The following is a 16,805-nucleotide window of genomic DNA, read 5'->3' on the forward strand; positions in this document are numbered from 1 at the left end:
TGTATATTATATGTGGTTAAGAGGAAATTGCCACACTGTTATTAGTTTTGATTTTATAATGGTATTTTGAATTATTTTCTTATCGCCGAAAAAATATTTATTGCAAAAAAACTACGCCACATTTCTGTACCAAATTAACACTGAAGATGTACACCATAAACGTACACCTTGTGTATAAATATTATTGAATTCAGTGAAAAAATAGCAATGGGAGAGCCAAAAAACCGATATTGATATCGAGTCATCGAATTACCACCTTAATATTGAAATAAAGTACTATTGAACCTTGATAACTAGGATCCTGATAACTCAGATTTCGCTACATGTCAGGCTCTGACTGACCTGGAGACTAAACTAAAGTCCAAGTTGAACTGCCCGCCATTTTTTTCCCAAACTTTTTTCACTTTCTTGTATTTAATTTTCTATTGACATTATAAAAATCTATTCCACCTAAAATTTGCATTTTAGTTGTAGTTTAGAATGATACCAAACAAAAGTTGATCAGAGTTTTTATATCGATTTTGTGAAAGTTTTTAAAGTGTAAAAAAACACTTTTTGAGATATTCACTCCTAAAGATTTTTCATAATTTCATCCTTGTTTTGCTATTCGTATTCATCTGATTGACATGAAATTTTCACACATGATTGTGTATACAATAGTGACTTCCTGGAGCATGCTAAGATGATAACACATCAGATCCCCGCTTCTCAAGATGATAATATTCACTTGTACCTGAGACTCAGGAAGGCGCCATCAGCAGCGTCATGGCAATCTGTTGTTTTACTACTGAACTGGGCACTCTCTGAGTCGTTATTAGTTATTGAAATGAGATAATAATAGTGTGAAATATTTATTACTCGTCTGGTCCAGCTTTATACCTCTGTCTCAACATAATCTTTTGTGATAGTGTTATTGTGAGTTATATGATGTACTTTCAACCCTCGGCTATCACAACTTCAGCTATCGCGTTTTATTGCTCTCACGCACCCATGAAAAGCTGCTAAAATTTCATTATCGCGACCTCAGATGCCTGCTATCGTGCGCCCAGCCATGACGTCATGGGATATCTGAGCGCTCATTGGCCAAAACCGCATTCCCGCCAAGATGAAACACAGTCTCTGAGTGCACGTCCTCCCCACTAGACACCATTAGTTGTTCAATTCGGCTATCACGTTTTTGGCTATGGTGTGGCTATTTTGGCCCCAATTGGGCGCGATAGCTGAGGGTTAAGTGTATAATAGTTGTGGTGATGAAGGTAGTGAGAAAATACAGTTTGAAAAGATAATAGCAATCTTATGATATAGAGAGATAGTTTAGAAGCCTGGAAGTGAGGTGTAGGGTGAGGAGAGGGTCTTGGAGGGGGAGATAACATGCGCATGATGGAGGGGAGAGGGGAGGTGAAAATTCAAGGTTAGCTATCTGCCAATAACATGTATGTTTCTTGGTTTCTTTTGTCTTCTCTTCTTGAAGTTTCTGATTCTGATCCACATCAATTTATGCCCATAAGGACGCTATTTCTCACGACTGGCCACTACTGTGTAGGGTGTGAGTCAGGCTATGGCGCAACGGCCAGAGACATTTAAAAATGGCTTCCTAGTGAGAAAGGTATTTAATTAGCAAAAAATAAACTACACCCATCTGATAATTTAGGGTCTGAAGATTTTGGAGAGACAAATGTAATCCCCAAATTTTAAATCCTCCCAAAATTAGAAAAAAAATCCTACACTGATTTTTTTAAATATTTATTTATTTATTTATTTATTTATTTATTTATTTATTTTGTGTGTGTGTGTGTGTGTGTGGAGAGGGGAGAATGCATACAAGTCAAACATTCGCATTTGTCGGATCTACCTTTTCCCCCTATTAGTCCGAGTTAGCAAGGGTCAACAGTATTCAATCTTGAAGGGCGGAGAAGAGGAAAAATTCCTGAAGATTTTTTGGGAAAATATATTTACCTTGTGAATTTGTATTAAAAAAAACTCATTACAATAAAACCTCAGCTCACGACCATAATTCATTCCTAAATCCTGTTCGTCACCCGATTTGTTCGTCCCCTGAATCAATTTTTTCCATAAGAATGTATTGAAATACCATTAATCCGTTCCAGACCAAAAAAAAAATCACACTTTTGTCCATAAAACCCATTCAAAATAGACCTTTAATGTATGCATGACATGAACGAAATAATTATAGAAAGCCTAAATTGTTTGACTTACCTAAATGCTATCAAAATGATAATAAAATGAATAAAAAAGAAAAGGTTATTTACTTGAGAGACTGGACGTTGATGGCATGATGGAATGGAGGAGAGGAGGATGGGGAGGAAGACAGACAAGATCCGAGAAGACAGTCATGAGAGAGGACTTTGGATGTGCGCAGCATGCCAGAGCTACACAACAGCTGTGTAGCGTCACAAGTCAGTGCCGCTATGTGGGGCCCGTTATAGTTAACATCGGCGTGGGAAACATGGAAAGATTGCCAGTCTTCGTCTCTGCCTTGGAAGACCCTTGCCTGCTGGGGATTGACTTCCTCACGCATGTGGGAGCAAGTTTGGACTTCCAAGAAGGGAAGTTAAAGGCACGTGGCCAGGAAGTTCCTTTGATCCTCGGAGGTGATGCTCAGTGTGAGAGGAGCGGGCAGTAGGGCGGTGTTCCTTGCCAGGCGAGCGAGGAAACAGCTGCGATGGATGTGCCACAATCTGAAGTACCTGGATATGGCCAGGATGACGATGACAGCAACACTGAGAGCCACCAGAGCAGCGAGAATAACGCCAAGGAAGCTACAGTAGAGCGCGCCTGTAACATCACCATGCCCAGGAAAAACAGGAGAAAATCGTGGTGGCACGGAGAGTATGTTATGTAATATTTTTCGTATGTTCCTGTTTCTATTTTCTTTTGTGCTCATATTTTGTTTTGTTGTGTGATAGCCGGGTTAGCTATCACACAAACGGCTCGCCTGCCGGCGAGCCATTTAACTGCGTTCATCCCCCGAAATATCATTCGTCCCCTGGGTCGATATATTGACAAATTTTTGAGTTGTCTCCCGAATTGTTCGTCCTTAGAGACGTTCGTCAAGCGAGGTTTTACTGTATATCCAATATTGTCTATTTTGCTACTCTGCCTATTTATCAACTACAGAAACTGGACACAAAGATCCTAGAATGCAAGAATCCTAAAATTTAAAATTAACTGAAAAGTCAGCAGCCATATTTTTAGAAGTGTATTTAAAAACTTACCAGCCCCAGGTGTCTGTGGATTATAGGGTGATGCTGCTCCAGGTGTCATGGGGCTGAAGGAAGCTAAGGGTGAAGGTGATGCATAACCAGAGACAGGAGATGGAGATCCTTGATATCCAGTGCCTGGGCTTGGAGTGCCAACATAGGCTGCAGGACTACCACCAGCTGCTAATGTAAAGCAAAATTAGTCAAAGTCAACTATACATTGTAACACTATCAATAATCATCAATGTGAATGATGCACTATATTTCTTCCCATCTCTATCATTTCCACTGATTTTATCATAACAGTACATGTGCTACAAGTTTTTAGGGAGGCTGAGTAACAAGAGGCCAAAGTAGAAATAAGAAATAAATGATGATTAACAACCATAAAATCAAAGAAAAATTTAAATATTTGTCATTATAATCTATCTAGATAATTAGGCTGATACCTCCCTGAATAGATGATGGTTCAAATATTGTATCTTTTTCTCATCAAGAGAATAATGACAAAGGAGGATGTTTCCCAGTGCCCTCAACCCTCTCTTCCTATTTATGCACTTCCCTAACTTTTCCATCCTATCATCCCAATTCATGAATATAATGTCAATAATGGTATTAGTTTCTTATTATTTAGTACCTCACAGCTCAATACATTTATTTATCATTTTTTATTCATACATGTACTTCTGTGAAGGAAATAAAAGAGACTTACGTTGGTATCCTGAAGGAGATGGCTCAGGCTGGTAAGGACTGTAGTTGTGGTCTGAACTATAAACAGTGCCAGGAGTCTGAGGTGTGTAAGGACCTTGGCCGGCATCAGACTGGTAACCTGGGGTACCTGCCAAAAATTAAAATCATTAATAATCATAAGATTTATTGTAACACAAGATTAATTCCATCTTGTTAACTTAAAAAAAATAGTTTTTTTAGAACAATATCCAACATCATTTTCTTTATCGCATTTAGCACAGGATCAATTTTGAATGCTTAAAATATTTACAAAATTAATCTAAGAGAAAAATAAATATATAAAAAACACCCTGCACATATAAAGAAAACGGTCATATTACATTTACATGGTTACTGATTACTGATTATCCTTGATAAGGTAATTATTATTAATTTATCAGTAATCATATCTTTTTTACACCCAGTTATTAATATAAGTATTTTCCATTTCTGTCCTAGCCTCCAAGAAATCCTTTTTTTGCTTAATTTGCCCATTAATATTGATTGAGAAGAAACAGTTAGGTACAAGAGAAAAGTTAAGCATATGAAGACACAATGGACTAGACAGACAAGTAACAGAGACAAGTGGAGGAATTTAGGAGATCTATCCTCCACTGGCTGATGATGAAATGTTTCTATAAGTACTATACAGCCCACATACCTGGATTATATGCTGGTGATGGGGAAGCATCATCAAAGGAGTAGTCTTCAAATTCAGAGTGGCGAGCAGGAGTGTTGGCGATAGTTGGATCCCAAGCTGATTGTCTAATGGAAACAAAAATTAAATAAATGTAGAACTGTGTAAGGATAGAATTCTTTCATAAAACCATTATTCCCATATAAGAAATAATTCCATGCAGTTTACCAAGCAAAACATTTATATTTTAGATTTCTACAATGAAAATCAGTCACAGCCAGTGTTTTGTTACAAAAATACATCATACTTCACAATCTCAGAGATACAGAAAAAAATAACTTCAAGATGTAAGGTGTCACACATTAGAAAGACCCACCCATACCAAGATGAAAAATTGAGAAAATGCTCAAAGTTTGGCAAACTTCCAATAACCGTAACTTCACTGTTTTATATGCTATGACAGTAAACTTGGTCACCAAATGTCTTGATTTTGGAAATTTTAACTGCAACCCATCTTGGATGGGCAGCCCTTCTAACACAGAACAATGCTCATCTATAAGTTGTGCCAGTATTGATGGTCCAGTAAATATAAAAACTACTCTCTCCTTATACAGATTTTTTTTTTATCTTACTGATGAGACAACTCATCCACTCCTGAATGAAAGTTGAGAACTCAATAGAGTGCTATATACAGTTATCTCAGTTTTGGACAGGATGGTGGAAATGGCCCTTCTAATGCAGGATGCCTCATATAACCTATGTGAAGTTATTTCACCTTAATTTACATTACCTACCACAAAACAAATTTTACTTTCACCTCTTAAATTATTTATGTATTAAATCATAATAGCAATATAATTAAAAATATATCATTAACACACGTAGATATACAAAACAAAATACAGAAAAATACTGGGATCCAACCTGCCAGGCGTTGCTGATCCATCATGAGACGGTGTCGTGCTTCCATAATGTGGTGTGCGGGAACCATCATACTGAGGAGTCTGAGAGCCATACATAGGAGTACGTGATCCAGTGTTGCCATAGACAGGAGTGGCAGATCCACCCCAGGTTGGTGTGCGTGTGTAAGAGGTGAAGGAGCCAGCCTTGGCATTGGTGGCCCCAACAACAGATACACGGGAGCGATCAACAATGATGGTCTGACACTTTGAGTGAAGCTCTACACGGACAGTGGAATCAGTAGCATCCTTGACAATACCAACATGACCTGCAGAAAGCAGAACAAATTTAAGCACTTGAGTGTATGCATTTCTCAGTATTCTACATTACTATAAAATACAAGATTGTAGCTAAAGAGATCCCCTTAAAGGAAAGGCATATCAATACAGAGATTTTAAAACTGGATACAGTCTGTATTAACCCCTTTAACAAGAGAGAGCACGTACTGTTTCCTTACCATATAATATAAACACGAGGACGCATCTTTTGCGTTGTGGCTCCTGATAGCCAGCACAAAAGTTAGCCAAATGGATGGAATGTCTCAAAACCTCCTTCTTAAATAAATTCAAGTCATCTTATAGTGGATATACAAAAGTATCTTACCTTTGTATGGTCCCTGTGTAATCTTGATAGTCTGGCCAATAATACCCTTATCCCGGCCTGCTCCTCTGCCTCTGCCACGTCCTCGTCCTCGCTCACCAAAGCCACCCCCTCCACCACCATGATCACCTCGCTCACTCTGACCACCTGTGGAATGAGCTGGAGAGGACAGCCGTGGAGACATGAAACCCATGCCCATCCCAAGGCCCCCGGCACCCAGGCCACCTCCACTTGACTGGAAAAGCAGAGAAACAAATGCATTAAATACACAAAGAACATGTTTTATGCTAGATTATGTTCATTTCTCACTTCTTAATGAACTGTTTGTGTGGACATTTTTTTTTAAACTCATGTAACATTTAATGGAGTTCAATTATTTACATAACATGAAATGCTAAAATCCCAAACACAAAAGAAAAATCAAACATTTCCTAATCATGCCAAATTTTGAAAAACAACCCGTTTTCTTTGTTTATTTGTGCACACAAATATTTACCATATTCACTTGGGATATGAAATACACATATTTGGCAATACCAGACAGATAACTTTAGGGAATGTCATAAAAAAAAAAAAGCAACATTCCAGGCTATCACTTGGTATTCCAGTCAAATATTCCATTAAACATGAATTTTAAATGTAATTCCTATTCAGATTTTTATTTCTATTCATCTATTAATCATCTGAATAGCTCAATCCTTAATGTCAAAATTCTTACCTTTCCTCCTCCAGCTTGAGACAAATGTCTTGTCTTGCAAACAAATATTCCACCATTTTCAATCATAATCTTAGAATGTAAGAATGCAAAGTTCCGATACAGATGACGTATTTCACCCTGTCGACCCTGAAGTAAAAATATATAAAGTTAAACCAGTTGATCACAAAAACAGAAATCTTAAAATTAATAAGATTCCAACTCATGGAAAATATAGCATAGTTAGAACCATCTTATAAGCTGGAATCTCAGCAAGGCAACAAAATATTCAATAAAAAAAAATAAAAAAAGATGGTTTCTAAATTTACTCAATCCTTTGTAATTCTAACACCATACTGATCAAACAAACCCAAATCAGACCAAACTCAGCATAAGCTACACAGTAATACTTGGCATGCTCCTATTAGGATTGTTGACTGTTGTTTTATTAAGATGTAGTGGATATGTCATCAAAGCTTCACCCCTTCACCCTCCTACATATGATACTTACTCTATTATCTCCCTTTCTTTTAAATATTTAACATTCTTCTTACAATATATCTCATTATCATTTAATATTACCTATTTTATGCAAGAACACTTGGTGCTAAAGTGATGATAAGATGAAGCAAGGATATCACTTACTGAGTGTGGCCCATCAATAACTTTTACAATATCCTTCACTTGGATTGTGCTTTGTTCAGAATCTAGAGCCATGGCACGTCTGTTTTCCTTCTTCTTATGCACTGCTTGGGGCTTCACATGAACAAGCTTGCCATGCATGTTCAAAACTTGGAAATTTTCCTTCTCAAGTCTCACAATCACACCAACAGTCTGGGCACTTTAAGGAGAAAAGAATGAGTAACTAAATAACAGAAAAACACTTTTCTGAAAATTGTATAGACATGGGCTGCATAATTTAACTGAAATTATATATACAATTGCTAATACCAGCTATTTGTAACCTATTAAATGAATTGTTCACTCACTCAAGAGACACCAAGTCTCCCCACTGGAACTGGCCAAGAGAGTCAACACCAGTGGCAACATCAGCACATAACTGGAGATCACGAGGTAGTACCTGAAATGATAAGCAACAAATTACGTATCACCTATTTTGAAATAACATGAAAACTAAAATACCAAATCTCTGACATTCTTTATCATGAATATCAAATAAGTACTATACATTACCTTGAGTTCGTGCATTGTCAGATCAGAAAAGAGAACAATCATATTTTCTTCCACTCTGACAATGAGTCCTGTGTCACCTTCATATCTTCCTGCAATGACTTTTACATGGTCACCTTGATTAAAATATTTCTTCAGTTCATGGGCAAGAAATTCTAATTCATCCTTAAGATCTTCATGCTTGGGGAAGATTGTAATCTTGTTTCCATCAACACGTGTTACTGAGCCCATCAAATTCACCAATTCACCTTCCACCACTTCAACGTTGTCACCAGGAGCAAAGCTGTGCCCATCATCCTCACGACCACTTGTGGTGAGCTGCATAAGGGAAAAAAAAGAGTTTTAAAAGTATTTTTGTCTCTCTAATAAGCTTTCAAAGATATCCTTTTGATTAAATATTGGAAATTGTAAGCTAGTTTAACATAATGTAAATGATATGCAAATTAGTGGAAATAACATTTACCTCCATGTCTGCCAAGCTTTGTTCCTCAAACTTCTCAAGTTCACTTAGTGTTGGTTTTACTCCATCTGCTACAATAGCTGATATAGCAAATGATTTATACAAATATCCCTTATGAGTGTAACGATTCATTTCAAAGTTAAGGAAGTCACCATCCTGTGTGACTTCTCCACCAATGGCACGAATTGCATCCGTGTCAAACAACTTTTGGGCAGGACGCCTCTGTTTCTTTCTCTTGAGGTCATTATCTGGCTGGCTTGATCTGAAACATTACAAATACCATTAAAAGATGGGTCACCATAAATATTAATTCAGCCATAACTTTTCTTTTCCTTCAACTCTATTTTACAGAATATAGCATATACAGTCCTTACCCCTAACATTCAGCTTTATGGGTGACAAAAACCCCCTATATTGTGAAAAAGCATATTGTAAGCTAAAAAGTCAATGGGAAAATGGTATATGGTCAGACAGCCCCCAAAATTAAGTTACTTTATCATAACTTATTTGTACCGTATTTATGCTAGTGTGTCACAGAAGAGCTCGTTTATGACCCCGTACTAGATGCTATAAACATAATTTATAGAAGAAATGAAGCTTAAGTGGGCAAGAGGAGCAGACAAGAACATAGGTTGCAGAATGCTGTGTTTTTTTTAACAACATGCAGAGTTGGTCTTGGTGGAGGAGGAGATGGGAAGACTGTTTCATTTTGTGCCTTTTCATTTATTTTTCATAAACTCTTGCTTCATCACTTAACTTACTCATTACACTTTTAATGCTACACTTTATTTCTGAACTTAATTGATACACTTTTCCTACTTCACTTTTGCTTAACTTAATTTTCTTCATTCCTTTTGCCTTTTTAGCCATTGATTCTCCTAAGTCTAATTTCCTTTTCTTTGTTCCTTCAACTTAATGAGCTCCTCCTTTATTTCTAAATTGATCTTTTGATTCTTGGAATTTCTGGGTGGAGCTGATAATTTCTAGTTAATGAAATTCACAATGCAGTGTTTTATTGGAGGGGACAAGGAGGTAGCAGTGAGTGTGTTGGTGGGGGAAAGGCGCATGTGTTCACCTGCTGGAGTCTGATCTTCTGGTGATGAACTAACTTATGAGTCCTAATCATAGTCCAATGGTTTAGTAATTTCAGTAACAATGACATGGTGAGTCAGACACATATGTATATTGGAAGCAATTAGGCACATTGAGGGAAGACGCTATTTTTACCTTATAATCATAATGACAGAATTCATGTATCAATAACTCCCATTCAACTATTTAAGACAATTAATAATTAGCATTTTTTAAATGAAGCCACATATAGTGAGAAACACACATTGCAAACACACATATTGGGGATAACTACTGTATGTACACACATCTTATATTTTCAAAGAATAATGTATGTAAATCAAGCAAATACATTTACAGCATACAAATAACCTTATAAAATGGAACAGAGAGAGAGAGAGAGAGAGAGAGAGAGAGAGAGAGAGAGAGAGAGAGAGAGAGAGAGAGAGAGAGGTGGGGGGGAAACTTACTTGAGAGCTCCTCGCATACGTGTATAATCAATGCGAGGAATGAGTTTGAGGTGTACTGTATTCTGTGATGCATCAACATAATCTACTTGTGCCAAGTCATCCTTGAAGATCCCTGAATTAAAAATCTTAGTAAATCACAATGCAGAAATAAGGATATTTTTTTCACTAGTATATAATCTCTTGGTATAAACATAATCTTTATACTTCTCTTGTTTAATTTTTTACCTCAAATGTGAAGTGTATACATGAATATGATCATTAAACAGATCACTTATAATTTTAGAAACATAACTTAAAAAAACTTACCTCTCTTGAGCCTAACCCAAGCCCCTCGTTTCAGTGTGGGCACCTCCTTCACAACACGTAGTACATCTGTCATTTGGTTGATTGGCACCATCTGCAGAAGGTATGAATATTGGCATTAGGTATGTCTATCTACAGACAGTAACTATCGGAAATTTAACAAAAAATACAAAAAATATATGACTGAAGTTATGAATCTTGAATTAACTTCAGAAAATTTCAATAATATTCAAATATTAGTCATATTAATATTAAAATTTTGCTATTTAGCCAGTCACCAAAAATACAATTAACTATGCTTACAGTTTGCCTCCATATTCCCAGTCGTAGATTGGATATGCCTTCCATTGCTGACTTAACATGAGACTGCTTGTAAGCCTCTATGTAGATATAGCCCTTTACACCTTCAGGAGCAACAACAGACTTGATCTGCAGAGGCTCCTCCGTAAACTGGTAGGCAAACATTTTGCGAATCAACTGCAAACATGTCACTTTTTCTTCACCAATGCGGCATTTCACCATCCAAAGATTAGGGTCTCTGAAATTTCATGGAGAGTTACAAATGAGCACATGTCTTGGAAAACAAAATACAGCACTTAACTTAATTCTAAGTGATCATCCTACAGCACAAAAAAGATCAAATAAATTATGATTATAATAAAAAGTTAAAAATAGGAGTAGAATATAACTTACTTAACGCCAGGCAATAGTGTCTGTTGAGTAATTTCATCGGTCATCTCTTCTCCTCCCTCGCCAAAGCGCACAGCAGCAGCAGAGGTCTCATCAGCATACTTGCGACGATAGTATTCTTCAATTTCTTCTTCTCGCTCATTGCTGAAAGTAAAACGAAAATCTAGATGAAGTATTTAGGAATTACAAATGGCACTATAATGGAAAAAGAGAGGTAAGGAATCTCTTTCCCTAACACTCTCTACTCAGTAGCAATGGACAAGTAATGAAAGAAAGAAGGGTATAAAATTTCTAAGGGGAATATTTAGTGGCTCTGACTACTTTCAATATTACCTAAAATAAGGATTAGAACTCAAGAAATATCTTAAGAGTTAAGTTTGTTTCACTTACTCCCAGACACTGTGTGCTCTGCGGTGGGCTTCAACCTCCCGGGCAGTAACACCCACTTCCTCTTTCTCATTGGCCAGGAGATCATAGTCGTCTCCCTGTATAATGTGAGGATTAGATATTACATTTTTCATAATGGCAGTATAAATCATTAAAATTACACATAATTATCAGTGATTCTATAACCCAGGATCTTAAGTAGATTCCTGATCCCTTTAAAACTAATTTAAAGTCATGTTTCAAAGTATGTGTAAATAAATACATATGAACTAAAATAATGTAGCACCCTAAATTTGCTAAATGAAGTAAGTAAGGGAATGAAAACATAAACAATAACCATTTTTCACTTTGGAATAAGATAAAAACATAAAAATTAACCTTTTGTGATTGATATATGTTTTACATATGAATACTCTTCTCCTAATTCAGATTTTATCATCTGTAAAGTTAGAGGAAAATTTTTCATTGCAAAATTTTTCCATTTTTTTTTACCAGCGTTAAAAAATAAAAAAACATTTCATTCTAAATATTTTTTTCTGATTATTGGAATGTGTTCTTTACTTTAAGAAGAATGTTTCTATACAGTTGTGAAACATTTTAGATATCCTAAGGGTGTAGCATAGACAATAGCCATCTTTAATTTCATAATTGAAAAAAATAAATAAATAAAATTTTACATTTAACAATTATTATATGTTTTCATATCAATATTCTTCTCTTTGATACAGAATTAACTGTCTGCAAACTTGCAGGAAAAATTTTATTGCAAAGTATTTTTAAAAAATATTTCATTCCAAATTTATTAACTTTTTGGAATGTATTCTTTACTTACAACACTTTTATCCTCTCACAGTATTAGATATTGGCCATAATTAAACAGACAATATATCAATTTAAAGTAAATTCAATCCTATAACTTACTCTTTACTTTTCTCTTTATATGAATGTTAACTTACCTCTTCATCTTCATCATCTTCCCCTTCATCATCATCTACTTCAGCCTCCTCCAAGAAATAATCAGAAACAGCTCCTCTCTTCCTTCGTTTTTTCACATGCCTCTCATCATCTTCATCTTCTTCACTGTCATATCCCTGTTGAATGAAATTTAAAATATTGATTTATAACTACAGCACTGAAAAGTTTATAAACATTATGAAAATATGAAAATTCCTAATTTGGTATTTTAAAACTTGTTAAATACTTGCTATACACTAAAGTTGACATTATTCTTAAGTAAATATGTTAGGTGAACACAAACTATTTCCAAAAACATATTTGGTGATAATAGACATACATATACATGTTTTTGTGTATACTGGTGGTAAGTAAAATCAATCATCATTAAGTGAACCCCCCACACAACTTCTTATGAAAGGTACTAGTACTGGGTTAAGCCACAATCAAAACTACACCAACAACAAACTAATAAAAATAAATAATAATAATGCTACATTAATAAATATCCTAAAACAGTAGGAGAGTGGCAGGATATATAGGTGAAGGGGAGGCTGGAAGTCAGGGCTAGCCAGGGCTGCTCAGCTGCTGGGGCACTGGACTAGCTAGGATACAACTCCCATCATTAGAAAAGAGATGAGAGGTGACATGATTGCACTTTACAGATACTAAGTAGACAGTAAATCCTCTAAGCTGAAAGGGCACATAACTGTTCAGAGAGGTAACCGAGCTTTAATGAGTGAGTCAACTACCGTACATTTAAATACACAACAATCACAGCTCACACGACACTTAAAAGCAACTAGTAGCATGCACGCTATGGCTGCCTAGCAGGTAATTGCTGAACTACTGGATTCAGTTCGCAACAGCCAGGATTTTTAAGATTTCACACCAGATATTCTGGCTAATGGATTATGTATTCAGACCAATAGATTTCGTCTGTTACATCTGATATCCATTAATGCTGTGTTCATAGATAAGAAATTCAACTCTACTCTTCTCATCAAAGGATGGAATTTGTCAGTAACAATATGTCCAACAACCCTTCAATATGAACACTAAGGCTAACTAACTAATCTTGATATCAGCATGCAGTAGCATCAATGAGAACTTGGCAACAAATACCACACAAAAATATAAGTAAACAATTAAATAAACAAGCTAATGACAAAGGCAAACTAGAGTTTCCATTAAAAATTACTAGTGATTCACAGATCACTAGTCAGAGTGGCTCACTGTGATGTGTATAGCAGGCTGTTGGTTAAAAATTCAAGCATCATCTACTAACATCAAAACTACCATCAGAAAATCATCAGTTCAGTGATCTGATGCCTCTAGTACCTATTGTAATAGAAAAAAAAACTTTCCTATAATTACTTTATGAAATTAAACATTTGTTAGCTAATAACAAAAATACCAACAAACCTTAGCAAAAATAAAGATTACTCACAGAGTTAGCAATGTCTTCACCATCAGCTGGCTCTTCATCACCACTTATCTCTTCCTCTCCACTTCGAGCCTCCATGGCCTCATCCGACCTTACAGAGCGGCTTCTGCTTCTACTCCGGCTTCTACTCTGACTCCTGCTTCTACTACGACTTCTGCTTCTGCTGCCAGATCTGCTCCGGCTACGGCTACGACTAACACTTCTGCTGGCAGAACGTCCATGGCTAACACTCCTGCTGCGACTTCTCCTGTTTTCTCCCTGAAAGGAAAATAATATGATCAGAAATTACCAAAACACAACGAGTTAAATTCAGTGCCTGCTGTACAATAATAGAACTTACCATACTACCAATATAGTGATTTACAGTTAACATTAATCTTCTTGCAATTATTCAATGAAGAAAATCATTATTAATATTTCATAATTCAATCATTTATAAACTTATGTAATATTACTGTTTAATTTTCAATTGCAAAAATTATGGATTTTTTTAATAAAGAAAAAAATACATTTCAATCTCAGAATTTCTACAAAGTAATAGGAATATCTACAGATGACAAAATGTTTAGGAGTAAATTCATAATCTACAGGAAATATCAATGCCTATGTAAAGTTACGAGTAATGAATATTTGGACTGAAACTAGAAAGCAACAACCTATGATGTGCCTCTAACCAAACTGAGAATTATCCTCTGCACCAGCCATTTCTTGCACCATTTGGTCTAACACTCCCCCTGACATACATACTTTTTTAATATTTTTTTTCTTTTTATGATTACTAATTGCTCTCTACTTATCTTTAATAAGTTCTTTTATCTCAGCCTTCTCCTATTTAGATAATCTATACCTTACCACTTCTGCTGCTACTGTTGTCATTATACCTTTAATGGTACTAAATGCCTCATTTATGCCTGTTCCTAGTTTTTCACATACCTTACTCCTCTGTAACCTCCTAACTATCCATCCTTTTACTAGTCAACACCCTTTCTCTACCACTATTCCAATCTTACTCCTGTCTACAGTAAACATACATTAATCCAAACATTGATACTTCAAATTTTACAATATGTTCAAATCTTTCAAGGTGCAGTGAAAAAATTTATTTATGTCCAAAATTAGATCTCTGCTCAAATTGAAGCCAGGTGCCAGAATCACCCTAGTGGCAACAGGTGGAAGTAGACGTTGTTATTGATGCTCTCCTACCTATAATGATAGATTTCAACATCGACTTGTCCACAATTTCTAACATTGTTGCTGTGAAAGCCAAGTTATAGAAATTCATGAGGGATGGGCAGTGAATGATTAGTGGAAACATCAGGAAAACCATGAAAAAACCTCAGCTGGAACAACTTGAAAGTGTGGTTAATCCATAAGTGGTTCACGGCTAGGTGTGCTGAAGGCAAACCAATTTCTGGAATTATAATCACCAAGAAAGCCAAAACAACTTTGCGAGGACATGGAAATTGTTACAAATGTCAAGTTTTCTGATGGCTGGCTGCGAAACTACATCATGGCACATGGGCTATCGATGTCACTGGTGAGAAACAATTGGCAGATGAAGATTTTTTAGTATTTCTTTCTTTATTATTATTCAAGTATAGTGTTTACTGCAGTGCATCCTTATAATTTGATGCATTCCTGGTTCCCTGCTCGCCAGATTAATAATTTTTTACTAAACTTCTTGACATCAAAACTAAACATATCAACAATCACTTAATATACTAACTGTATAAAAATTTGTATTCCTGTATTTCCACTTTTTTGTTTTTTATGTCTTCTATTTTCATCAAGGCTAGGGTGGTGCCTCCTGACACAAGGCTTGGGTTTGGCATTAAGGATCTGTACTCCAAATGGTCCTTTCCTATCCTCGGACAGTGGCCAGGATTCAAACCCATGCACTTAAGGACCTCTCAGTCCCCCAAAACATGAGCAGTCACGGAGTGCCTTCATATAATTCGATACTAACAATAATTCATACATACCTCACTGTCACTCCCTTGGCCAGACTTCTCAGCCTCAGAGTCTGAATGGTAACTTGCATCACTCTCAGACATGACTGTGTTCTGGAAAATATATAAATAAGATATCAAAATCCATAAATGACATAGGTTAAATTACTTATAATTACCCCAGTATAATAATCTTTGCTTAAATCATTGGACTCAAGACAAAGTGTTATCTTATTTAATTCATAAGGAAAAACATGGTCAAGATTGTCAACTGCAAGGTAAACTAATTACCGTATCTGATTAATTATTGTTATTACAGCAGAATTAACATGAATATAAAGTCTTTCAATCACATCAAGAAATGATATCTTTAATCAAATCCTAGAGGACCAGCTCAGTGTAACCACTTCAATGCGGGCCAGTGACAAGTAACAGTGCACGAGACGCTGGACTGAACACCTCTGCTAATTCAGTTTGATTTATTATTAACCTGGACACAACATTAGCATCCGCTTGGGGCCTTGCACAGTAACCCCGCAAGTTCACAATTAAAGCAATCTAAAGGCAATACTCGATTTTCAACCGAGATGATGGAGACGTCGGCCTTTTGCACCACCAGGCCCACTTCTTGCCCCCGTGACAGCAAATTACTGCAGTCTTACCGTGGCTCTTATCGATGTCTCTAATATACTTAATCTACGAATATAGAGTGTGTTGGTTCAGCGCTTTACAAATACCTGTAAAGAAGGCACCAGTCCTCACAGCACGCCAGCAGTCTCAGCCGCAGCCCGAGCCTGTCCAAGATGGCCGATGGTTTGTTTGTGTCTTAGTTTGGGTTGGGGAGAATGCCAGATACTTATTTAGGTATTTTAAATAGCGGCAAGTATTTTTTTTTTTTTCGTATTGAATTTTATATTTTAACTTACTATTTCATATATCCTTTTTTCAAGAGATGATTCAATACTTATTACAGCGCACATGCATAATGATTACTTTTATTGCGCTGTATGCGTGGATTAATCCCCACGGGCCCGCACCATAT

At 36.2% G+C, this 16,805-nt stretch overlaps 1 protein-coding gene across 2 annotated transcripts in view; it reads right to left on the reverse strand.

Annotated features, from left to right (window-relative positions):
* The window catches only part of LOC123517449 (transcription elongation factor SPT5-like), a 21,236-nt gene extending 4,595 nt beyond the window's left edge, over nt 1-16,641 (reverse strand). The window contains exons 1-19 of one of the 2 annotated variants that reach the window (XM_045277504.1): nt 16,501-16,641; nt 15,797-15,877; nt 13,818-14,072; nt 12,370-12,504; nt 11,417-11,511; nt 11,030-11,170; nt 10,640-10,874; nt 10,340-10,430; nt 10,034-10,145; nt 8,496-8,754; nt 8,036-8,350; nt 7,831-7,922; nt 7,487-7,682; nt 6,866-6,991; nt 6,151-6,382; nt 5,512-5,815; nt 4,612-4,715; nt 3,934-4,059; nt 3,237-3,401 (exon numbers count right to left, since the gene is read on the reverse strand). In XM_045277504.1, coding sequence (XP_045133439.1) covers nt 3,237-3,401; nt 3,934-4,059; nt 4,612-4,715; nt 5,512-5,815; nt 6,151-6,382; nt 6,866-6,991; nt 7,487-7,682; nt 7,831-7,922; nt 8,036-8,350; nt 8,496-8,754; nt 10,034-10,145; nt 10,340-10,430; nt 10,640-10,874; nt 11,030-11,170; nt 11,417-11,511; nt 12,370-12,504; nt 13,818-14,072; nt 15,797-15,868 — 3,055 coding nt within the window. In that variant the 5' untranslated portion in view covers nt 15,869-15,877; nt 16,501-16,641. Of the gene's footprint in view, nt 1-3,236; nt 3,405-3,933; nt 4,060-4,611; nt 4,716-5,511; nt 5,816-6,150; nt 6,383-6,865; nt 6,992-7,486; nt 7,683-7,830; nt 7,923-8,035; nt 8,351-8,495; nt 8,755-10,033; nt 10,146-10,339; nt 10,431-10,639; nt 10,875-11,029; nt 11,171-11,416; nt 11,512-12,369; nt 12,505-13,817; nt 14,073-15,796; nt 15,878-16,500 lie in introns of both variants that reach the window. The other variant, XM_045277503.1, reaches the window with a different exon arrangement.
* Between the last annotated feature and the right edge of the window lie 164 nt (nt 16,642-16,805).

Source organism: Portunus trituberculatus, chromosome 42, assembly GCF_017591435.1.
Source record: "Portunus trituberculatus isolate SZX2019 chromosome 42, ASM1759143v1, whole genome shotgun sequence".
NCBI lineage: Eukaryota > Metazoa > Arthropoda > Malacostraca > Decapoda > Portunidae > Portunus > Portunus trituberculatus.